Consider the following 23,987-nt stretch of genomic DNA (forward strand, 5'->3'; position numbering starts at 1 on the left):
CACACACACACACACACACACACACAGGTAGACATGCAAACACAAACAAAACCACACTTGTTTGAGGCCAGCTCTGTCAAAGTTACTTACCGGGCAGCTGGGTGACAAGTGTCAGAAGCCAAAGAGCTGCAGCCTGCAACATGCTGCGTGCATTCCCCTCGTTTGTGCACAGAGAAGGACTGGTGGAAGATGATGGATAGATCCAGATGTGAGAAGAGGTTGAATGTGAAATGCACAGCAGCGGAGCGAGGGAAGAAACGGGAGGTGGGATGAGGAGGAGGAGGGGAGAGAGCAGGTGGGAGAGAGATGGAGTGAGACAAACACTGGTGGGATAAAGGAGGATGCTCTGTTTTTACTAGTAGTGTGCCTTACATTGACGTAAACACATAGGTATAGAAGTTTATCTTTTGCCGTAACCATTCAATAGTACCATCAGAGGAGCCAGTGTTATGAATCCACTATGTTTACGGATTGGAGTAGCACTTGAGCAATGCATTGCAGTGCCCCCAGTGCAAATTTGCCAGAACATTTAGATTACCCAATCCGGGTCTGAGGCTGACGAGCTGCACAACCCCAGTAATAGATGTAGGAGACTGCTCATAGATCAATCCTATGGAATGATCAAGTGTAAGTGGAGGCTCCTCCAGTATGTTGTGTGTTTTCGCATGTGCTTCAGAGATGTGTCAGGCATACCCAAATGGATGCCCGAGACAGACAGATGAAAATGAGTAGAGCAGTGTTTCCCAGCCTATATGTAGCCAAGGCACAAATTTAACATTGAAAAAAAAGATCTAACATTATACCACTTTACTTATGTCACAAAAAGTGGATAAACAGGTTAATTATGTAGCTTCTGCCATCTAGTGGAAGAGCATTTTAATCGCTCTTCCTGTTACTCCTCACTGACGTAGACAAGCAAAAATCATTTTTTTTCGTAAATCGACATCTTTTTCCTCTAAAATAAGTGACATTAAAGAATTTCCTGACTCTCAGCACAGTACACTTTTGTGCCACGGCACATAGATTGGGAATGCTATGAAGGGATCCCGCTCTTTTTTAGAATGTTCATACTATACAGTAGATATCAATAGTACACTACTCTATATTTTCAAGGACAATAAGACATCCCCATATGTGTTGTCTGTTTAACAACAAAACGTTTTGTATAAACAGTCAAACTAAAAATTCTATAAACTGATCATGTAATTACGTAGTTACGTTTAACCCACTTAACTTTTGATCAAGTGCAAAAATACATTTCATTGTAGGTGTATTTAAAACATTTTATCATATGAGTAATACAGTTGTATAAATTGAGGCGCAATAGATTATTCCCTTCAATTCCTATAATTCCAAAAAATGCTTTGCTTGTTTGTCTGCATTATGCGTAATTTAATCATTTTATTTGTTTGTTCGAACTACATATTATTTATTTATGGATTTCATTATTTGTGGACAGTATTGTAATGTCTTCCTTTTTCAAGCCAAAATAAGAAAAAACGTCGATAAGACGTCATAATTCCGCGACAGGTCGTCGTACATTCTTGTCGCAAGGCGTAATCGTCACAATTCTCTGTATCTTGCCCGAGCTTGTTTCCATCTCCGTGACGCTTTTCCCTGAGCCAGTGGGGACAAAATAGTGGATTGAGGTAAGAGATGGGATTCCTTGTTTTTAAAAATTTTGACAGTTTGTTGATGAAACGGTGTGATATATAGCCAATGAGTGGTGTGTGCGCCAAGCTAGTAGGTTAGAAATGGTGCAGTGGCGGTGCAGTATATATGACCGCCACCAGTATGGAGCTAGGCTACTAAACGGACTAGCCTCCGTTAGCTTGAAAAGGCGCTATCACCGCTTCGCACTTTTAATTCGTTTTACCGTGATGCTTGAAAAAAACGCCCTGTAACGTCTAATTAAATTCAAAGCCATGTGTTCTTTGGATTGATCGTGGAGGTTGTTGCCCCTTTGTCTCGCTACCTCAAAATCGCCACGAACAACAACAAAAACAAAACTTTTTAAAATTTAGCACTTCTCGATGATTTTTGGGGGCGCACCTGTCTGTCACGGTTTCTTTATTGGTCTCAAAATTGCACCGAATTCACGTGCACGTGGTTTATTCACGCAGTGCTGTCCTCTCTACAAAACGTGCTATAATATATAATAGCACATGTAAAATGTGTTTTGGTGCACACTCGAGGCTGACGAAGAGTGATACGTATTTTTTTGTGATGGGCTGTCGGTAAAATTAGGCTTAAAATAGAATAAGCTTTTTATTTAATGCGTTTTGATTCCTCGGCTGAGGTTTGCGTTTAAAGTGCTGTCGTGCGCCGACTGTTTCTTGATTGACGTCATGTTTTTGCCGTGTTTTTTTTTTTTTCTGTGGTGACCACTTTCTGCCCAAATGCCAAAACAACGCATCATAATTTCTCCCTGCACAGGAGTCAGTTTAGAGGGTTTTTTTTTTCAATACAGTACAACATTCACACAGCGTAAGCCTGACTTCCGGTCACATGACTCAAACAAAAGTTAACCTTCTCGAGAAGTGAAATCGAAACCGAATGTCTGATGGCCGTTATTATACCTCGTCCTTTTGCATCGTTTTTGGGGGTGGTTGCTCGTGAGATCAGTTGTGTATTTAAAATAGATTATTAACATAACGTACTTATATCATCACTCACGTTGTTTTTGTTTCGTGGACAAATCCGAGAACCAGTCCTCGCGTGGAAGAAGCAGATAAATCTTTTTTAACCTGAAGTACACACCTGGGAGTTTTATTTTCAATTTTCACCGCCACCCATTTTAAGGAACCTTCTTTATAAAGTCTTAATTGCAGCCACTTCCAACAATAAGGTGAGGATCACGTGTATTGCTGATACTACTGTAAATTACTTGAAAAAAAAGCATTTAACATCAGATTTATTTATTTATTTTTTATTTCAGCATGTATCAGTGGTAGAATGGTTGTGTCCTCAACCCAGAGGTTTTGGGTTCAATCCCCCAGTTGCTCCTGATGCTGCATCATCAATAGGTGAATGTGAAATTAGTGGGAAGCGCTTTGAGTGCCTTGATAGGTGGAAAAGCACTATACAAGTGAAAGACCAAGGCCATTTTCTTTTGTGACTGTTTGAGAACGCCATGTGCCAAGATAGCTTACTCTTCAGTCCGTGCCCAGCCGCAGCAGCAGCAAGCTATGCGATGTGGATCTTGTCCTCGGTGGTGAAAAATACATTCCCCTACTCACAAGTAGCTTTCGTCAAAGACGAAAAAGGACTCGCTAAGCATGCAACACCGAGCAAGAGAGACCAGGAGATGATAAAGAAGCTCTTGCTAATTGAGAATATATTTTTGGTAACTTATAAAGTTAATATAGTCAATTTCAGTACATGTGCATGTAGTGTGTTGTGGATGTAAGTCAATTTAGTTTCTGAGCCTTTTTCATTGTCGGGTGACGTTTGTCTGCAACAGTCCGTGTTAAATTCACATCTATCAAAAACATTGGAAGGCTCGAAATAAAATGGAATAGTCAGAAGGAGATCTAAATTATTCATCAGCGTCCTTTTACCCAGGGATTAAATTTCTGTGTGACTGGTACTGAGACAGTGTGTCACCTTGCAATGTCTTTGTTGACTGACAAGGTTATAATTCTATATATGCGTACAACGGCGGGATGGCAGCCATGGTGTTGAGTTCCATCGTCTTTTTCCCCGTGATACTGATATCGGTTTTCTTATGTCACAGCATAGGAATTTCTGTTGGTAAAAGAATGCCCCCTGATGTGGTCTTGATATTGTATATTCTATGCGATTTGATCATGTCAGGTTGAAGGGTCACCAGCGAGGTTTTAACGTGAAATAGCTTCTTCTTCTTCTTGTATTTCTATCCTTTCCTGCTTCCGGCTATATCTAATGTTGTCCTGTGGTTGTCTTTGTTTGTCTTCTAGGTGTACCGAAGCTATCCTCCTCTGACGTTCGGGGTTTGCTTTTGGATGGTGTACATTTGTATATAGACTGCACATCCAGCCACGTCGGCCCCCTTTCTTTCTCGACCCCTGCGCTATGAGCAGAGGTAGAGGAGGGCCTTACAACGAACAGTATTACCGGCACCCGCCACCATATTACCAAGCAAGGGAGCATCCTGAAAGATCCGGCCCGTCCGCTTCCTTCAAAAGAAGCGGCCCGCAGCTTCAGCAGCCATTTTCAAATCACTACGACAGACCTGTCTGTCCTGTAGCATCCCCGCGACCTCCGTCTCCCCTTACCCCCTCTGCCCCACCCATACCAAGCTCTACTAAGAAACCTCCGGCCCCGAACGCACCCTCGCATAGTCGGAGTTATAATCCCCACCCTTTCCTCAATTCCTTTCAGTACCTTCAGGTCCAGTTTCTGAGAGGACAGCGCACTGAGGCGCCGCAGTTCAAAGTCACTCCTCAAAAACCCGTCAGGTTAAATAATTCCCCATACCAGCAGCAATCAGGCTACGTTCGATATCCAAAGCCCTCCTGGGGTCGAGGTTATTACAGCCAGCCCCCCAGTTTTGCTGGACACCCGAATCAAAACCAGGCGCAAAGTAAATCCTACGGCTCCAGCAGTGAATGGAGCGCACGTGCTAATGCTCTCTGCGACAGTTTTCAGGGCTTGTCCGTCCACCAAAAGAGACCGAGCGTCATCACTCTCACTCCACAAATCCAGGACCAGGTGCACAGGGCTTTAAAACCAAGCAAAAGAGTCTCGGCAAGATCCTTGGGCAAAAAACTACATCTTCCCAAAAAGATAGTCAACCAGGCCCTTTACTCGTTGGAGCGTTCGCAGAAAGTCTCCAAACAAGGAATTTCGCCCCCAAAGTGGGCGTTATATATTAAACCTGTAAAAGTTGAAGAACCTCAAAGGTCTCTTTTTGGGAGCCCCCAACAAACTGAAGTGAAATTAGAGATCAAAACAGAAATAGAAGAAGACTCCGACACAGAAACACAGTCTTCCTGTTCTTCTTCAGAATCTTCACTTTCAGAAGTATCTCACTCATCTAGTCCGAGTCGGCCACAAGAAATGTTCACAATGTCAGATCAAAAGGAGCGTGTCTTGCAGCACCTCCTGGACTTAGCGCCGGTAACTGCTCTGATGCTAGCCAAAAACATGGGCTTGAAGACCTCCAAGCAGGTCAATTCTACCCTGTACGCCCTCGAGAAGCTCGGCGACGTCGTGAAGAACGGTGACGTCAAGCCGCCCACGTGGGAGCTCTCAGCCCATCGCAAAGAGAGGATGATGAGGACCCTTAAAGCCACACAGAGTGAGCAGGTGGTGCGCGCCGAAAATGAGGAGAAGCCTCTCTTAGCGCCTGAGCCAATGTCAGAACTTGAGCCGCTGCCATTTGACGAAAGTTGGATACCAAAGACGGAAGTGGTAGGTTCTGGTTCATATGTTTTACCTTTGATTTGTTTGGATGAAAAAATGTCATTTTCTGCATAGGGCATCATTTAAATCAAGACCACTTCTTTGACTTTTTGAATACATATTTTTTTTCCTGTTCCTGTGGTCCACTGTAGAATGTTTGATAGTTGCACCTAAATGCTGTTGAAATATATGTTTCCCAAAATGCTTGACTTTTCTTTGAAGTATAATACGAGACAAAAGAATGAAACACAGCGCTCCCTAATTTGAATAACACATTTGATTTTCCCGTTAGCTGTCCCCTTCCACGGATCAACCTCCGCCCTTAAACACAAGTCAGGAGGAAATGACCGTGGAAGGACAGTGGGCCTCTGACGATATTCCGGAATACCTGAACGCCATTCGCAAACAGACGGACTCGGAGAGAGCGGCCGCCGAGTACGGCAACCCGATTGGTACTGTCGCTGTGTCTCTGGCCGCCCCGCCGGCGCAGAACCTTTGGGCAAAGTTGCAGGAGGTTCGTCTGAAGAACCCCGTGAGCGGTCTCATGGAATACGCCCAATATCTGGGCCAGAGCTGCGAGTTCATACTCCTTGACCAGTCGGGACCCTCCCATGACCCCAGGTTAGTTAGTCTTCCGCGCTCAGACTGTGAAGTTTTGGTTGATTGATCTCCACGCTGCACTTAGAGGAAAAATCAATACCTTTTAATACAGACATTTAATGCTCGCACCCAGAATGATATTGCTTAGCTGATCACATCTCGTTTGTCTTTTAACGGCGCGCCGTCTGCCAGATTCCGCATGCAGGTCATGCTGAACGGGAGACTGTTTCCGATTGTCGAAGCCTCCGCTAAGAAGGTCGCAAAGAAAGACGCCGCCGCCGCCACTTTGCTGATTCTCTTCGGCGAGATGCAGGGAGGCGCGAGTAACGGGAATGAAGGAAGTACCGCTGGGATGAACCAAACGAGGGACGTGCTCTCCAACTCGGATGTAAGTTAGGACTTCCCAGTTTCAGTTTCAGTCGTGACAATCCAATAACGATTGGTTGTGGTTTTCAGGCCACCATTGAGGGCTCGGGGGGCGTGTTTGGACCAGGTACTGTGGAAGTGATGGGGATGCCCGAGGGACCTCGCCAGCCACTGTCACGTTCATTGCCTGGGGGGAAGAATCCCGTGTCGGTTCTGATGGAATACAGCCAGCGCAGCGGGAACCCCATTGAATTTATCATCACTGGCCAAGTTGGCCCGCCGCATGATCCAAGGTACTTTCTCCTTCACTGCCACAGCCTTTGGCTTTTTATTTCATGCTATCCAAACCGTCCTTGAAATATCGACTACCTCTCCGCGCGGTGAAAAGAACCAAACCCCCGTTTCTTTGTTTTAATGAGCCAAGTGCCGACAAAGGACAGAATGATGCTTACACGCTAAAAGTGATTCAAAAACCATGAAGTATGCAGCAGTAAAACCCTCCTTTAACGCGAAACATTCCTGCACACAAAACCAAAAGCCAGCCATATTTCAGTTAGCATTAAGTCTGCTCGCTACCCCCCTGCGGGGTTTTCCTTTTTTGAGTGTGATGTTCCCCTCACATGTTTGTCAGAGGGTTCTTTATCTCATCCCACTTTTCTCTTCCAGGAGCACAGTCCGGCCTGGCCAGTATTTTTCCCGGTATTTCCACTTTTGGTCCGACCCTTCTCACAGTCAGCTGACTAGGACACACAGAACGCTTGTGTTTTCTGAATTTGCCACAAGTCATATCATATTCTGTCTTGATTTGCTCCACCAGCTCCTCTCATTGCAACAATATATTTGCAGTATAGTTGTGACTTGATATGGTCCTTTACCCGTCATCCAATGGGAGTTAAAAGCCTCCATTTCAAATGTTGTGATGTGATGATGCCTAGAGAGATCAAATGCTCAACTCAATGTTAACTGGCTCTGTCCGCCTCTCTTGTCCTCAGGTTCATGTACAGAGTAAAGGTTGGAGAGAGTCTGTTTGCGGAGGCCTCGGCTCCAAGCAAAAAGGCAGCGCGCCAGCTGGCAGCTGAGGAGGCCGTCAAAGAATTGATGGCCGACGGTAGGCTGCAGCTCAACAAGGTGAGGGGCAATAAGATGAGCAAATTCCTCCAGGTTTTATTGCCTTTCTTTCCCTGTTTGTTCCGTAAAGCTTTTTTTTCCCTTGTCTCCTGGCCTTCTCCCTCGCAGCCCCAGTTGCCCCTCGGCTCTTCCAGCGACAGTGATAGCTGTGGGACTTGCCCCTCTCTGCCACCTCTGACAGCCGATGAATTGCGAGCCGCCCACGAAGCCGGAGTCGGAGATCTCATCAACCACCTGAATAACAACGCCGTGTCGGGGCTTCTGGAGTACGCCAGGGCCAGAGGATTTGCTGCTGAGATCCGCCTGGTTGGCCAGTCGGGGTCAGCGCACGAGCCCAAGTATGTGTGAGATTGCCGTGTCTGTCTCAATGATCGTTGGAATGTCGTGCGATGTGGGCGTGGGTGTGTAAAAATGGCAGGTCCTGATTTCCTGTCCGGCTTTCAGGTTCACATATCAGGCCAAGCTGGGTGGACGCTGGTTCCCGCCAGTTTGCGCCTCGAACAAGAAGCAGGGCAAACAGGAGGCAGCCGACGCTGCTCTTCGCGTTCTGATTGGAGAGGCAGAAAGGGCAGCCCGCACTGGGGAGCTGATCCCCGCTGAGGTATTTCCCCCCACCAATAGACTCTTAAGTTTTAGTCATCAATGGCTCGGCCGGTTCCTAAGGTACTACAATCGAAAATAATGCTTCCAAGTGTTTTTTTGAACAGTGAATGTGGGTCTGAATGCTTGCTTGTATGTGTGAACAATAGGTGCTGAATATTGAAAATGTATATTTTAATGTATTTGTGTAACTAGTGGCCACTTTCCAGTTAACATCCATCAATCTAATCCGTTTATCCTCACACGGGTTGTGGGCGTGCTGGAGCCTCTCCCAGCTGTCTTCGGGGCAGTGGGCGGGGGACACCCTGAACCGGTTGCCAGCCAATCGCAGGGCACACATAAACGAACAACCATTCGCACTCACAATCACACCAACCGTACACTTCTACGCTATGAGGCTGGCGTGCTAACAAGTCGATCACCGTGCCACTGCCAGTAAACATCTGATACTATAGATGAGTGAGTCATTGCCTGTGGCCACTATCCAAGGAAATCAAGTCAGAGAGACCAGTGGTGTCTTTATGTTCTCTATGTACTTTCACCTTCCAATTTATTTTCCATCGACGATGCACTCTACAGCACAGTCACGCGTAATTCAGTTACAAAAGAAACATCACAATGGATGAATATTTTTAACTAGCAAGCAGATGCATCAATAAATCAACAGAATTGTTCACCTGGCCTAAAGCGACAACTATCCTAAACACCTTTTATGTGTCCAGACTGCACAGTTACCAGTATGCCTTCGTAACAGCCAGAGGAAATTGTTTTTGAGTGAAATAACTGATTGTAGAATGTCGTTATTATCCTGTCACTTTAACGTTTTCTAGCTTCCCGTGAGTGGCAGCACGTTGCACGACCAGATCGCCATGTTAAGCCACCAGCGCTTCAACGCCCTGACCACGCGCATCCAACACAGTCTGCTGGGACGCAAGATTCTGGCCACCATCGTCATGAGGAGGGGCGAAGGCCTGGGAACTGTTGTCAGCCTGGGAACGGGTGTGTGCGGTCTTTTCCAGAAAATTCTTATCGATACACAGCATATTTCAGTAGTCTGCGACATTGATTCTCTGTTTGATTTGATTTGATTTTTTTCAATTCCAGGCAACCGTTGCGTTAAAGGGGAGGAGCTGAGCCTCAAAGGAGACACTGTGAATGACGGCCATGCTGAAATCATCTCCAGAAGGGGGTTTGTTAGGTACAAATTAATCTCTAAAGGAAAAACAAACAAAAAAAATTGTTGTTTCATTTTGGGAACACAAACCTGTCTCTGCTGTGTCGTTATTTACAAATCTGTCTCCCGCTCTTAGATTTCTGTACAGTGAGTTGCTGAAGCACTTTGAGGGTACAGACAACAGTATATTTGAGGTCGCGCAGGACAAGAAACTGCAGATCAAATCTGACATCACCTTTCACCTCTACATTAGGTGAGATGATGTTTTCCCCGTCCCTCATATTCCCACTTCTGCTCCCCCCCCCCCCCCCCCCCCCCGCCCCCGCCGCCACATGTGCAGTGATATGTCATTTCAAACTGTTATTTTCTTTCTCATTTTGAAGCACGGCGCCATGCGGGGATGGCGCTCTGTTCGACAAGTCGTGCAGTGAAACAGGAGAAGAGGTGGGCTGTCACCAGCCTCTGTTTGAGAATGCCAAGCAGGGCAAGTTGCGCACCAAAGTGGAGAACGGTGAGAGCCTCGAAACACGCAAAGATGATATCCGGAGCACAATTTGGACCCATGTGATTTTGTCGGTTTGTGTGTGCTGCTACAAGGTGAGGGGACCATCCCGGTTGAGTCTAGCGCTATTGTGCCCACCTGGGATGGCATTCAGCATGGGGAGAGGCTGCGCACCATGAGCTGCAGTGATAAGATCCTGCGCTGGAACGTACTGGGCCTACAGGGGGCGCTGCTCACTCACTTTCTGAATCCCATCTACCTGAAGTCAATCACACTTGGTAATCCATTTTGCCGCATATGGCTCTTCTTCTTTATTGCGTTGATACATCTCTCTGTGTATAAATAATAAGACCTTTTCTCATCAATCTTCCTTCACATCGAAACCATCTTTCTTCCTTTTCAGGCTACTTGTACAGCCACGGTCACCTGACTCGGGCAGTGTGCTGTCGGCTGGGCAGAGATGGCGACGGATTCAGCCAAAGTCTCCCGGCTCCCTTCCAGCTCAACCACCCTGAGGTGAGAGCGCTGTCATAAATCACCTCGCGTTCATTTTACTAATTGAAGCCCTCCCTCCAGCTGTTTTCTTTATCAATAAAACAAGCGTATTGATCCGCCGGCACCAAACGAGTGTGTCGCTTTTACTGTGAGGTGAAGGCCGACGACAGCTGCACTAATTATCCTGGATGTGTGTACTTGACTGTATTAGCATTCCTGATACTAACCAGGCGCAATGCAACAACCTGTTGCATCCCATCCCATCTGGTTTGCTCCATAGGTGGGCCGAGTCAGCGTGTACGACTCCACACGTCACACAGGCAAAACCAAGGAGTCTAGCGTGAACTGGAGCCTTCCAGACCACACGAGTGTGGAGGTTCTGGATGGGACCAAAGGCAAACTCGATGGGTATGTCATCAAACCAGAATTTGTTTATTTTTTGCGTTAAGTGTGTGAAATTTTATGCATCTTTGTTTGGCTTTTATGTCCACGACTTTGGGATGCCGTTCAACGCCGATTTAAATTTTGAATAGCTGCAAAACTAGGAGTAAACGGTCAGCGATTTGTGAAAACTAGTTATCGCACATTGCATGATGAGTCACTCGGGTTCGGGTCAGTTTGTTGCAGGTTTTACAGTTCCACTGTAATAATAAACACAAACTTCAACTTGTATTTTTCTTTTAAAGCATCAGTTAAGCTCCAAATTTGGTCCCCTACAGGAACAAGTTGGGCGTGTCCCGTGTGTCCAAATCCAACCTGTTCTGTCTGTTCCGCACACTGTGCCAGCGCTGCGACCGCAACGACCTCCTCGCCATGCACTCGTACATTCAGGCCAAGCTGGCGGCCAACTCCTTCCAGCTGGCCAAGTACCGCTTCTTCCAAGCGCTTGGCGACCACGGCTACGGCGCGTGGATCGGCAAACCGCTGGAGGAGAAGAGCTTCGAGGCGGGGGAGGAGTCGCCCAGCGTGCCCGCCGCGTTCAGCGGCGCTCGGAACAGCGGAGCGATGGAATACAACCAGGCGGAGGCGTAGCTCGAGGTGCTCATGGTACTCGGCTGCCAGGCTGCTCGAGAAGGGAGGGAGACAAGAAAAGGACAATCAAACCATAGCCACTGGCCGCCCATGTGTCATCTGATGCTAACGTGGCTACGGGCTAACGACAGACTGATGGCAAAGGATGGGCAGAAGAGGAGCTAGATGAGAAGCCTGAAGCAGGAACGCGCTTGAAAATGGCAATAGAAAGAGCAAGAACGGAGGAGCAAAATAAAGCTGCTATGTATGACAGGTTATGTTAGCGCTGACATGCGCCATTTTGTAGAGTCGCATGCAGTCCATGCTCGTGACTTCCTTTAGTCTTTAAAAGATCTCTCATGATGACCAACGGTGAAGCTGAAAGAAGACCAAGCAGCAGCGAGATTTACTTTGCTTTTCTTTGAGTGGACTAAAGGCGCCTCTAGCGATTTAAACCAGCTATGATAAAAACACATCCATCCGTGCGTGGTCGCCGTGGTTACCGCTAGCATACCAGAGTTTTGTGCACCTCTTTGATCAGTCCTATGCTTTTATATATACACACAAGAAAGAAGATGTCACGGCCTCCAGGCTGCACACGAGCTCTTTTCGTCAGGATGTTCTTCTGTGAGGTTCCCACCACCACGTTTCTTTTACCTTGTCCAGCGTGCATATTTTTTTTACATTGAAAAGCACCTCGACCCTGACCGTATTTGTCATCTACTGATCCTTTTTTTTTTTAAATTTTGGCGATGCAATATGCAAAAGATACCAATGCAAATGTGCGATCCAAATACCCAAGTCCAGACACAAGTAGCCCAAATGTTGCGCGACCGTCGGAGGAATAAATGTCCTTACCGTAGAAAAACTAGTGTTCCTGACTACTGTGTTTAAGTACACTTATGCTTCAACTGGAAAGTAAGTTTGAGTTTTTATTGCTTTTCCTTCCCATGCGCCTACTTGACGCCTGCGGCAAAGCTCTTAAAAGTCCACCCCGCATTTCTTTTCAAGTAATTGATTTAAAGCTTAAGATAGTAACCCTAAAGCCTTTTTTTTTTAATGGCGTGGTGCATCCTTTCCAAAGGTTTCAATCCTCTGGTGTAGGTGCAAAATCTCTTTGAACACGATGTTATATTTTCCAATCAATGCATAAAAATAATAGTTGTCCTTCTGGACCCCTTGTTAGAAATACACTCATTGTGTGTGTATGTGTATAATTTAATATTATATGGAACTGTGATTTTTTTTTTTTTTTTTTAACAAATGAAGATTGGAAATTTCAAAAAGAATAAATTAACCAAATTCCACCAAAATGTGTTTGGAAGTTTCCTCTCAGCCATCATACACAATTCATACATCATCTGCTGCTAAGCCCTGAGGCGCGGGGGTGCTTTCATTACCTCAGGGCTCAATATTGGAGCCGGGTGTATGTAACCCTCAAGGTTTGCTCGTCTCTCTGTCAAATCTATGTGCTAGCCCACTATGCTGAAAGATGACTGAAAGGATGTGATGTTTCCATACCAACGGGGGAGTTGGGCTTCAATGACTTCTCGATAACGGTCGCTCTGATCAGCTGATGGATGCGTGCACAGCTCACAGGGCTTTAAGAGGTGGGAATGTAGACCTAGACCTTGTGGAATCAGGTCCGAGGTGACCTGATGTTAGTGATGCTTTAACAAGAACTCTTGTCCGGGGGTTTCTTGAGTGGTCTTCAGTGCAAAAGTCTTGCCATCACTGCGGTATCTGCATGGCAAAGTTTGAACACCGAGGCTACTAAAAGAAATCGTACAATGAAAGTACAGCGACAGATTTATAAATTGGCACCATGGGAGGAAAATTCCGTACCCATACCAGAGTTGGCAACCCCGTAGGACGATGCCTTGTTGAAAGTGTATTTGTTCCCTGATGTGTTAAAAGCACTCTTGGATAATCATTGATTCACATGCTAAAGCCACCGAACAGATCTGATTCCAGGGAAACCGCGTTGCTGTGTGAAAACGCACACAGTGATTGCAATGCCCCCACCCCCCTCCCCCTTTGCTGAGTTGTGTGTAAAAGGCATCGGCAGGATGAATGCTGGGTCTTCCGTTGTGACTCGGATCCCGCAATCCGTCGCTCGTGTAGAAAGAGACGCGTCAATTGGAAGCTGTACCTCGCTAATGGGTGGTCGTCGCCGAGGATAACGACGCAATATATTTGCGTTCTACGTTTTTGTCTGTCACTCATGTAAAAAAAGACTATTTTCTGTCATTTTCGGTATAGTCGGTAAAACACCACATTTTAATTTCACGTCGTTTCGTTTCTACGTGATAAGTGGAAGTAACATTGTCATCTTGAACAGGGACAGATTTACCATTAGGCAAAACGGGGCCACAACATATACAGTACAGGGGTCCCCGAGCATTTTGTAAGAACTGTTAGTTTTTTTCTGATTTAAAATCAGTTGTTTTCATCTTAATTTATGTTCTTAAATGCACGTCAAAATGTTTCATCTGTCGTAATCGTTTTGACCGCTCCGCCCTCTGTTTTCATGCCGTGAACCATTCCATCTTCTTAATTATGCATGTGCAGACTTGATTCAGCAAGATTTAGTCACTCATAATCCAAACCCGTTGGCACAACAACAATGACGAGTTAACTCAGCGAAGAGAGAAGGTGAGAGGATTGTTTTCCTTTTTTTATTTTATTATTATTTTCTTTAATCAAACCGATGAAATGTTTCAACTTTTTCAGGGTGACACCGAATCTGCGCAACCGTCAACAGCGAGAGCCAAACATTCTTGCCAGCTGCAGAAGCACTGCTGCCAGAAGTGACAGCGATGAAGATGTAATAGAGAGGAAGGTAAGAGCGACGTGAGTGATGAGTGACAGCCCCTTTTCATCACGGACTTGTGAGTATTAAAGTGGTCAAAACTGTAAACTGTCACAGCCCCTTTTCATCACCGACTTGTGAGTATTAAAGTGGTCAAAACTGTAAACTGCCGAAAGGTTGATTCGTTTCCTTACCAATTGCAAAAGAGGAATTACTTGTTCGATTCACTTGTTAGATAACAATCATCAAAGTACATTATCATTTAAGACCTTGTGTTGAGGTGAAAAAACATTTGTTAGTGCGCTAACCGGAGTCTTGAGCCCCCAAATGACTAAATTTGCCCCTGATCTTGAATGACGTAACAGTTAGAGCTTGTTCATAGCTGAGCAATCGTTGTTCCTGTCAAGAGACAAGGCAGCAATATTACCAGCTAATTAGTCATGTCACTCATAAATAATTTTATTAGAACACATGTGGAAAACAAAGTCAACAACATGCAGGAGTTAACATTTGTATAATCTCTCGTGTATTTATTAGCTCCCAACTAATTTGTCATCCGCTATGCATGCATCTGTTCAATAATGAGAGCTTATTTGAATCAATGCTCCCCCCCAGCCCCCCCCCACGTCTTTTTCCAAGTCAAGTATTTTGAGAGTGGGACTAATGATGAAGAGTGAGGCAACAAGCACGTAGGAGGAAGGGGGGGCTTTGGACTGAAATATTAGTCCAGAGCCGAGTGCTTAGAGGAGCCAATCGATGCTCTCCAAAGGAAATAAATGAGAAGAGGGAAAGGGGGAATATCTCAGAAGCTGAGCGGGGCCTGCAAAGGCCTCATTGGAGTCAAGTGTGAAAAGACACAAGATCACAGCAACTTGTAAGTGCATATACGCTTAATAAAGACGAGGCGGCGGGGGTAAGAAAGCCTCACAGAGTTACAAATTGGACAAAAGGAGAGTACAAATAGTGGCTCAACTTTTTGTCCATAATTCCTGAATTTAATGGCCACTTCATGGACTTGTCATTCACTAAATGTGACCGGTGGGAATAGATAATTCAGTGTTGGGCCAAGCCCTGGATAACGAAAACCCGCAACAACCCCCCCGTGCCACCCCCCTTGAAAAGAAAGGTTAAATGGTTTACAAATGCCTATAGATGCCGCAAGATGGTCGCAAAGCACCGCATTTGTCTAAATGGAAGTCTTCAATTCACTTCAACATAGTTCCTTGGCACCAAGATGGCGCCCAAGCAGTTACTATACTTTTAGATTTTGGCCTGGGCATAAAAACGGGAAATAGGTGAGTTTTTGAAGTGGAAAATTGAGGATGGGTTAAAATAGTCATAAACATATGTGTATATATGAGCTCACAGGTCCGTATTTGTCATTTTACATTTGGGAAATACTAAGTATGAAAAGCTTCAATTTATTGCAATCCCGTTGAGGACAAAAACTATTGAAAATGAAAATTTTAATATTTTTGAGCAAAGGTTTTGCCGAAACCAAAGCATTGATAGGGTATGCTTCGTTATTTGTAATTCATGATAAAATGTCTTTTGAGATACCTTGTTTGTCTACAACAAGGGTGTCAAACTCATTTTGTTGCGGGCCACTTTGGAGTTAAGTCTTACCCCGGAGGGCTGCGACGACAGTGAAAATGTTTCATCATCACATCATATTATTACTTCTACACAACAAATTGATGTATTACTAGTTTTGGAATCAGTCAACTTTTTATTTGTTGCTTGTTCAATTATTGTTGAGGTGTGTGTAACAAAATTATTGCAAAATCTCAATGTTATTAATTACACATGAAAATTTGACATTTCGGTACAGATGTTAGCAATTATCATGGAAGTTAATACACATGAATTGTTTCCACGGGCCACATAAAATGACACGGCGGGCCAGATCCGGCCCCTCGGCCTTGAGTTTCACACCTGCAGTCTGCAACCATGCGTTTTTCTCCAAATTAGGCTTCATTCTCCGTGTGAGTCACTATCACCAAACGTGTGCATAACTGCAGTTTATTTATTTATCTTTATAGTGATATAGACCCTGGTAATCCTATTTGGTAAATGTAAAACTCTGGTCACGTGACAGTCGCTGTGGCGTGACATGTGAGTCAGATGAGCCAATGGCGTCACCACTTGACTGACGGTTTGGGCCCAGCTGACTCACGGAGGGCAGCGTGTGCAGTCATCTCTCAACGCCGACCCTGCATAAATTTCGACCATCTCGCTGACTTTTTGAGGGGAGCGCAGCTATCCTGTGCGCCACTTGTAAATATTGGCTTAGGGACAGCTGTGTGCGCTCGTCGCAGCCACAGTTAGACCGCTGGCCTCTTCAATCACACGTGACACCACGACAGCATTCCGCCAGGGTTTCAATGTATTAAACGAGGCCCGAAGTGGACACGGCATGTTATGAGGGTCTTATCACTGCAGAGGAGGGTGATGGAGGTGTAGACACCGAAATTTGCTCAAAAAAGAAGAAAGAAAAAAAAAAAAAGGACATCTGAATCATCTCTTAAGGGAGCTTAGAAGAAATCCGACCGGAATGTTAAAGTGACGGGAAGTGCGTATGTGTGTGTCTGCGCACTTGAACGCACCTTCCGTGTCTGTCTGCTGACGCTGCAGAATGATAGTCAGCCATGAAAAAAAAAAAAAAAAAACCCTCACGATACTGGATTTTGACATACAGTACTTTTCTTGGGGACAGCGGCGAGATTTTAATATAGAATGATAAGAAATACATCATAATAAATTGATATACTCAATAACGACTTGTGACGTTGACTACCTTGTGAGTTTATATGCAATATCCAATACCTGGATATCATATTGTGTATGCTCATTTTCAGTGATGTTTGGAGGTGGGGTGGGGAATGTGTATGCAAGCACCATAATCCACTATTCATTTCCTTGGGTATTGTGTTGACGGTTTCATAAAACAGGGACGGAAAGAAATGCTGGGAGTCTTCATCACAGGTACAGATTTATGAAAAGCAATAATAAAGCCCTTGACTATGTCGGATGGATGGGTTGTATATGCATCGCGATCCATCTGGCAGTAGTTGTAGATTACAGGTCAGCCCATCCAGTCCTCATAATGCAACGCCTGCCGTTTAATAAGCACAACGGCAAGTGTAGGGCCGAAGGTTAAGTAGATTGACGTGACCCCGCTGATATTTTTGCGCATACTTGTGGTCAAGCGGATGAGGAATCATTTTGGGCTTCATTTTCTTATTCTGCAAGATTTAAAAAAAAAAAAACATCCACTTTATACTTCTTGAGGTGATGATATTTTAAACATACGAGTGATTCTCTTTGTTTTATGTTTAGTTTGACAATAAACTTCAATTGGAATTGGCAATAAACGGCTTTGAATGAAAGACAAGCTATCGGGCGAAGGTTCATTAGTGTGTACACCGGAGTCACCATGGCAACAAGCTGGCCCACTTGACGATTTGTTCACTGTACGCCATTAGTCACTTTCTTGATCATATACTTTCTCCCACGCCGTGCAGCGGACCTATAGTGGATAGTCGCTGGGGGGGCGTGACTGAGGATTTCCCCTTTTATTGAGCGATCTCATCTGTTTGCGCTGCCCTCTAACCTCACTACCTACATGCTGCAAAAATACATCATGTGGCTTTCCAATTTACCGTCAAACCTAATGTTACCCTGGTAGCTATTTTTCCATTTATTCTCAGTTTTTGTTGCTTTTTTTGTGTGTTGGGGGTGGGGGGGGTCAATGTGCTTTCTTAGCTTCACGCCATTTCTATACTTTAAAAATGCATGTGCAGCTGCCAAGGTCTTGGTTCTCTATTGGGGCAAGGAAACATAATTGGTAACATAATTTAGTTTTGGAAATTGAAAAAAAAGTCATACAAGACAGGAAGTTAAAAGGATGAGGTCACAAGTAGGAAAAGAAGTACAGCGGTACCTCGACTTACGCAATTAATTGGTTCTGGAGGAAATTTCCTAACTCCAACATTTTGTAAGTAGAGACGCATTTTCCATATAAATGCCCTAATCCGTTCAAAGCCCCCCAAAATTCAGACATAAATGTTTTCTAAAGCATTAAAATTTATCAAAATATGTATCAAATACATGTTACAAATTCACCTATACACATTTTGTTTTGTTTTTTCAATATTTGAAAATGTTACAAGAGTTTTGGGGTTTGGTATTTTTGGGGAAGAAAAAAGTGAATGTTGGTTTTGCATTAACACCGCTCAGCAGTAAAATAACCTCTGTCGTCTAAGAACACTGAAGCTTAGTTAAAATGAGCTGTCAGATGGATTGGATCCTGATTGGTGTCTCTTTGAAATTGAAACCACGCCCACTTCTGTTGGTGCTTAGTCTGTCAGTTTTTTTTTTTTTTTTTTTTCAGCAAAACAGGCGGCGGGCGGTCAGTGACGGATTGACAGACTTTCCGTCAGTACTGATGGCATGCCCACGCCTGCTTGCATTGCGTAGGTTTCTTTAATGTATTCAGGAGCCAAACCATGCAGTGATTTATTGAACAGCAGCAGAAGTTTAAAACCTATTTGACAGCTGACTGATTGAAAATCCGATTTTGAATGTCTAAAAGGGCACAACTCGTACCTTTAATCGAGAACCTCATAGCGTATTTACACATCCTCAAAATATCATCATGAGCGTGCATCATAGTTCCCCCCCCCAATAAAGCCTAACAAAGCTTGCAATTACATCCTTTCCTCCCCCTCATTTTCCATCATTTGCACCCTATTGTCCACACAAAAGCTTTTCTTCTTACTTTGACCTTTATGAGCTACTCTCCATTACTGCTCCATTATGAATCCACACATGCAGTGTAGAAACAAGCCTCTAACTAATTCCTCCCACCTGAAACAGCACATGAAATGATGCGAGCGTGACATTAAAACCAGCAACGAAAAAAAAACGTGACTCACCGTGGAAGAAGTTCTGCATGTCTTTTTATTGTGTACATGACTAATACTTGTAATTATATGCTTTGATCCGCGTTATTGACGCCCGTCAGGCTGACCTGTGATCAGTACGTTCTTTAATCCACTCCCCCTCAAATTTGAGAGCTGAGCTCATCCGATTACAACGAACATCAGCGCGCGCTCAACGCCCGTCATATTCATACCAGGTAGCACGGTCTCATTAGCCAAGATTATGTTGAACATCCATCCATCCACTTTCAACACCGCTTATCCTGAACAGGACTGCTGCAGCCCGTCCCAGCTGATGTTGGGCAGAAGGCGGACTACACCCTGAACTGGTCGCTAGTCAGTCGCAGGGTACATATACAACCATTTATTTGCAAGGAACTTTGCGGTTGGTGAGAAATCCTGCAAATTTATTCTCACTCCCATCTGAAATTTGCCGTCAAACTAAACATAAGGAGAACTATATGTTGTGTATTGAAAGCAGCTAACTACTAGGCCTTTAAGTCTCCTGGGAAACATCATAGGTGGGCTCTCAAATAGCCTCAGTGTTCCAGTGTTTAATATTTTGAGCAACACAAGTAAACAGATGATATAACAATATGCAGAGGCATATATTCTTTATCCTTTGTGAAGATTGACTAATCACTGTGGCGAACTTGAGGTGTTGAGACGGTCCGTCTATGTTCAGCCATATATCTGTATTATACTGCTCTTCAATATATAGAGAGAATGAATGACACAAAAATATTGGACAGTGTACTGGTGATCCATCCGTGTTTACAGTAAACAAATCATTTTTTTCTGAACGAACAAATTTATCATCACAGAGTTATATATAAAAAGAAAACAAAACAACAACAACAAAAAAACAGTTCAATAATAATCCCCAAAGATTTACATGATAAAATAAACCTGCAGCCGGTGCTTTGCGTAGGCGTAAAAAGCAGGATCAAAGAGGAATGACATTCAGGAATCAAGAAAAAAACTCAGGTGAGTTTAAACACAGTATTTTCTGTTTTTAATTCTTCTTTTTTAGTGAAATTTAGTGTCAACTCTTACTGTGCCACCATATAATGGTCATCAGCGGAATGAAAAAAAAATCAGTGAAACCACAACAGAGGCATTGTCTAATTTAAAAAATATATATATTTTTTATTTACGTTCTGATACAATGCATTTGATGATGTGATTTACTTTACAAATAATAAACTAAAACGTCATCTCATGCCGAATGTATTTTAATGACGTGGCTAAAAATGCAGACTTCGCACTCTGTACAATTCGGTAGCGATCCATATTCAAATATGCCACGATGGTCGACTTCATTCCAATGAAACAATATGACGCTGATATAATATTCCATCCTGTGTAAATTGCATGTCCCACACAGTGGATACAGATCGCGGCCACCTGTTTCTGCCTCCATCCAATGGGAGCGAGCGGGGGTGGGGTGAGTTGGAGGGAGGGCAGGGAAGTTGGAGGAGAGAGTGAGAGACGCTCATCCGCGTCCGCGCCGCGCCGCGATTGAGTGGAAGCGCACGTATTCAATCACTTGGCTCGCGCCGACGTGCGCGCACACGTTTTGGGGTGGTTTCCGTTGCCTCCGAGAGAGAGGGAGAGAGAGACGAGCAAGCCACAGGTTGACTGACGCATCTCGCCATGGCTCGTCGTCCGTGAGCGACCACCGTGTCCGACGGCGGCGACGTCGTCGTCGAAGTGGGCCCCCGCGGACGGCTCGCCCAGGATGGGGAAGGACGCCGAGTGAAGCGCGTCGAACGAGGAGGAGGGCAGAGGAGAGAGGAGGAAAGAAAGGCGAGGGGGGCGTTGGAGTGTCGGGACGCCGTGCGCAAAGCTCGAGAGGCGGGTTGGTGGACTTGTGGAGGAAGAGGCTCATGCACGGAGGCGACCGCTGGGGAAGAGAGACACAGAGACAGACGCGCGGAGAGAAAGCGAGAGGATGGCATGGCTGTAACAACATGAAAAAGAAAAAAAGTGGGGTGATCTGTCTTCATCCAACCAAGTGATTCAACACATCTGCTCTGGGGGAGTGGAAGAAAAGAGGTACCGGTAGGTAGAAAATGTGGCAGGGGGTGTCTGCTTATGTCACACTAAGAAAGTAGGTTATTGTTTTGATCTCACCTAAGCTTCTCCAGGAGTCATCTATCTCCCAGATCCTGAAACAACCCGACGAGTTGTAGTAAATATTGCTGGCGCGTGAGTAATGTTCTGCTTCTCATCCCGATTGTGTATAATTTCCTCGATCCAGTCTCCCCAGGTCGGCTCCACCTGATGCTTCTCGCGTCTTCAGAGGCGTCGCGCTAATTGTTTGTGTTTGTCTCCCGCAGAACAAGAGGTACGCGGTCGCGGCTGTGACCATGGAGCCTCCCCCCTCTCTGAGTCTGGCTCTCCTCGGAGGCAGCGAGGAAGAAGACCAGCGTTTCCTCCTCCCCCTTGCGGGCATCTCGCACTCGGCGGCCCCCGGCGCCCAGGGTCCGGGATCCAACCACTCCAATCACACAGCGCCATCGAGCCTCGCCCGCCTCAACGGCAGCAACCCGTCGCCATCCCCCGCCGCCACGCCGTCGTCCCTGCCCAAGCTGTCGACGGTGGCCCCGCCAACCATCCCGAATGCCTTGCACCCCACCAACACCCCGCTCTCTTCCTGCTTGGGTTCACAGCACAGCCTAAGCGGGGACAACTCTCCGATCTACAACGCCCTTTTTTACACCTCCCACTCGCCCTCGATGGATCGCGACCGGGACCGGGAGCGCGGGTGCAAGCACAGGCAGGCCAGTCCCCTGGTCCACCGCAGGGACAGCAACCCGTTCACCGAGATCGCCATGAGCTCCTGCAAGTACACGGGCGGCGTCATGAAGCCCCTGAGCCGCCTCAGCGCCTCCCGAAGGAACCTCATCGAATCGGACAGCGGCAGCGAAACCAGAGAGGGCGGGGTTTCCGCTGTCGCCGGGGCGACCGCGGCCGGGGGTCACGACCGGCAGCGGGAAGCCCCGCCTACCTCCTCGGTCACCCAGTCCTCCGCGAGTCAACCGCCCGTCCATAGCCCCCCAGAGATTGTCATCTCATCGAAAGAAGACTCGCCGTACCCCGGGGCAGGATATGACATCGGCGACACCGCCTCCAACCAGATGTCCATCTACCACCAGAACCACGCCCTGGTGGAGAGTCGCCGGGCGCAACCGGGGAGGGGCGCGAGTCAGGCTGGCTCCGGGGCAGTGGGATCCGGGGTCAGGACCGGCACCAAGGCCCCCAAACGAAAGAATCAAAATATCGGTTACAAACTCGGCCATCGCAGGGCGCTTTTCGAAAAGAGGAAGCGACTGAGTGACTACGCTCTCATCTTCGGGATGTTCGGAATTGTCGTCATGGTGATCGAGACGGAGCTGTCCTGGGGCGTCTACACCAAGGTGAGACCATGTGTTTCCTCATCCTGTCCTGATGTCCAGAACATGCGGGTCGAATTATTTGCGATGCGACGGGTCCAAAGAAGTCGTGTGTTTCCAACTGCTGTCACGTTCGACCAGTGGTTTCCTATCGTCTCGATTTCACCGAAGTTCGGAGAATACAAAAGAAAATGTATCAAAAAATATTTATGTGTCGCCTTTGAAAACATCCTGTTTGTGTTTCACATCTTAAAACATAACTGCACATGCTGACATGTTGGAAGTTTCTTTCATAGCACCTGATACAGAAATTGAGGATGATCATGAAAACTGCAGGTCAAAAACTGACTGAAATATGACCACAAAATTTCACTTGCCACTGATCGGTTCTTTTTGGGAAAAGTGCACCAATTGAAATATGACAAGAGTCCTGTAGAGCTGTGTTATGGAAAAGTAGCGTCTTTTGTTTCTGGAACTATTTTTTTGTCTTTTTTTGTTTGTGACTTGGCTCGACAACTAAAACCTGTGGATTGGACATTCGTCTCTTTCGCAATAAATCAAACACTGTGCTGTTGCTTTACGGGAATTGCAAGCTCTCGTCTTGGCTGAGTTTGCATCTTCTACCCCTGCTTGCGTGGGTTTTTCCATCGGGACTCCGGCTTCCTCCCACATAAAAAAAAAAAAAAAAAAAGACCATGCATGTTCATTGAAGCCTCGAAATTATCCGTAGGTGTGAATGGTTGTTTGTATAACGTACTGGCTGTCCGATAGGATACTTTGGAGTTGCATTTTATCAAATGGACTTTCTCGTCGTGGCTGTCATGACATTCGTCAGTCTGTCTTGGAAACTCGAATATGAAGGTTTGGCGTTTTTTTTTGTTTTTTTAACGATCTTTATTTTAGCAAAGAATCAATGAAATGCTCTGCAGTCATTTTGTATTGTGGAAAGTCTAGATTTCAGTTCTATTGATCAGGATAGTTACAGTCGTGTAATGGCTGTCTAGGTGATGTCTGTGTGCTTTATCTACACAATGACTCTCAAAAGCAGTTTTGGCTGTCAGTTTTGGCTGCAGTTGACAGTATTTTGTGTGTCTACTCTGAAACATTGGATGGCTGCATCATGGGAAATGTACGTCATGACTTCACATGGCTTTGTCAGGTTCCAAACAAACCGAATAATGTTTACGATCGCACAAACACAGACACCAAACAAAACTCCATCACAAAAATATTGACAAAAAGTATGAGCAGAAATCTCTCATCAGTAAGAACCAGGAAAAAAACAATACAGTAACAAAAAGCGCTAGCAAAAGGCAAGAAAATTGTTAAATCGAGAAAACCAACCAACTGTGAAGAATCTGATTCACAGGTAAATGTGTGTCCCCAGTGTGTGTGCCGCTTGAAATGAAAGGAGCAGATGTTTCTGGCTGTTAATTACTCATTTGAATGTTATTTTAGAGACTCCAGACTCCTTACTTGAGCTCCTCTCGGGGTATGACAAGAAGATGGAGTGAATTGTGATAACGTTTCAGCGGTCAGATGCCGGAGGTGTGTGCCCAGTGATGTAATACCA

General features: G+C 45.4%; 2 protein-coding genes across 4 annotated transcripts in view; both read left to right on the forward strand.

Annotated features, from left to right (window-relative positions):
* Positions 1-1,545: 1,545 nt before the first annotated feature.
* Positions 1,546-12,030, forward strand: adar (adenosine deaminase RNA specific). Of its 3 annotated transcripts, none has more exons than XM_019878713.1 (17): positions 1,546-1,649; positions 3,939-5,394; positions 5,678-6,006; positions 6,178-6,373; positions 6,442-6,644; positions 7,018-7,050; positions 7,344-7,479; positions 7,588-7,817; positions 7,924-8,080; positions 8,910-9,078; positions 9,184-9,277; positions 9,390-9,506; positions 9,637-9,764; positions 9,851-10,033; positions 10,159-10,271; positions 10,531-10,658; positions 10,970-12,030. In XM_019878713.1, the coding sequence occupies exons 2-17, from the start codon at positions 4,054-4,056 to the stop codon at positions 11,280-11,282; spliced, it is 3,870 nt and encodes a 1,289-aa protein (XP_019734272.1). In that variant the 5' UTR covers positions 1,546-1,649; positions 3,939-4,053; the 3' UTR covers positions 11,283-12,030. The 3 variants fall into 3 exon arrangements, with proteins under 3 accessions (XP_019734272.1, XP_019734274.1, XP_019734273.1); XM_019878714.1 differs by lacking the exon at positions 1,546-1,649 and adding an exon at positions 2,548-2,848; XM_019878715.1 differs by lacking the exon at positions 7,018-7,050.
* An 8,371-nt stretch (positions 12,031-20,401) lies between these two features.
* The window catches only part of kcnn3 (potassium intermediate/small conductance calcium-activated channel, subfamily N, member 3), a 76,664-nt gene continuing 73,078 nt past the window's right edge, over positions 20,402-23,987 (forward strand). The window contains exons 1-2 of the mRNA XM_019878784.1: positions 20,402-21,080; positions 21,360-22,438. Of these exons, the coding sequence (XP_019734343.1) occupies positions 21,389-22,438 (1,050 nt within the window). The 5' untranslated portion in view covers positions 20,402-21,080; positions 21,360-21,388. The remainder of the gene's footprint in view (positions 21,081-21,359; positions 22,439-23,987) is intronic.

Source organism: Hippocampus comes, unplaced genomic scaffold (assembly GCF_001891065.2).
Source record: "Hippocampus comes isolate QL1 unplaced genomic scaffold, H_comes_QL1_v1.1 scaffold315, whole genome shotgun sequence".
NCBI lineage: Eukaryota > Metazoa > Chordata > Actinopteri > Syngnathiformes > Syngnathidae > Hippocampus > Hippocampus comes.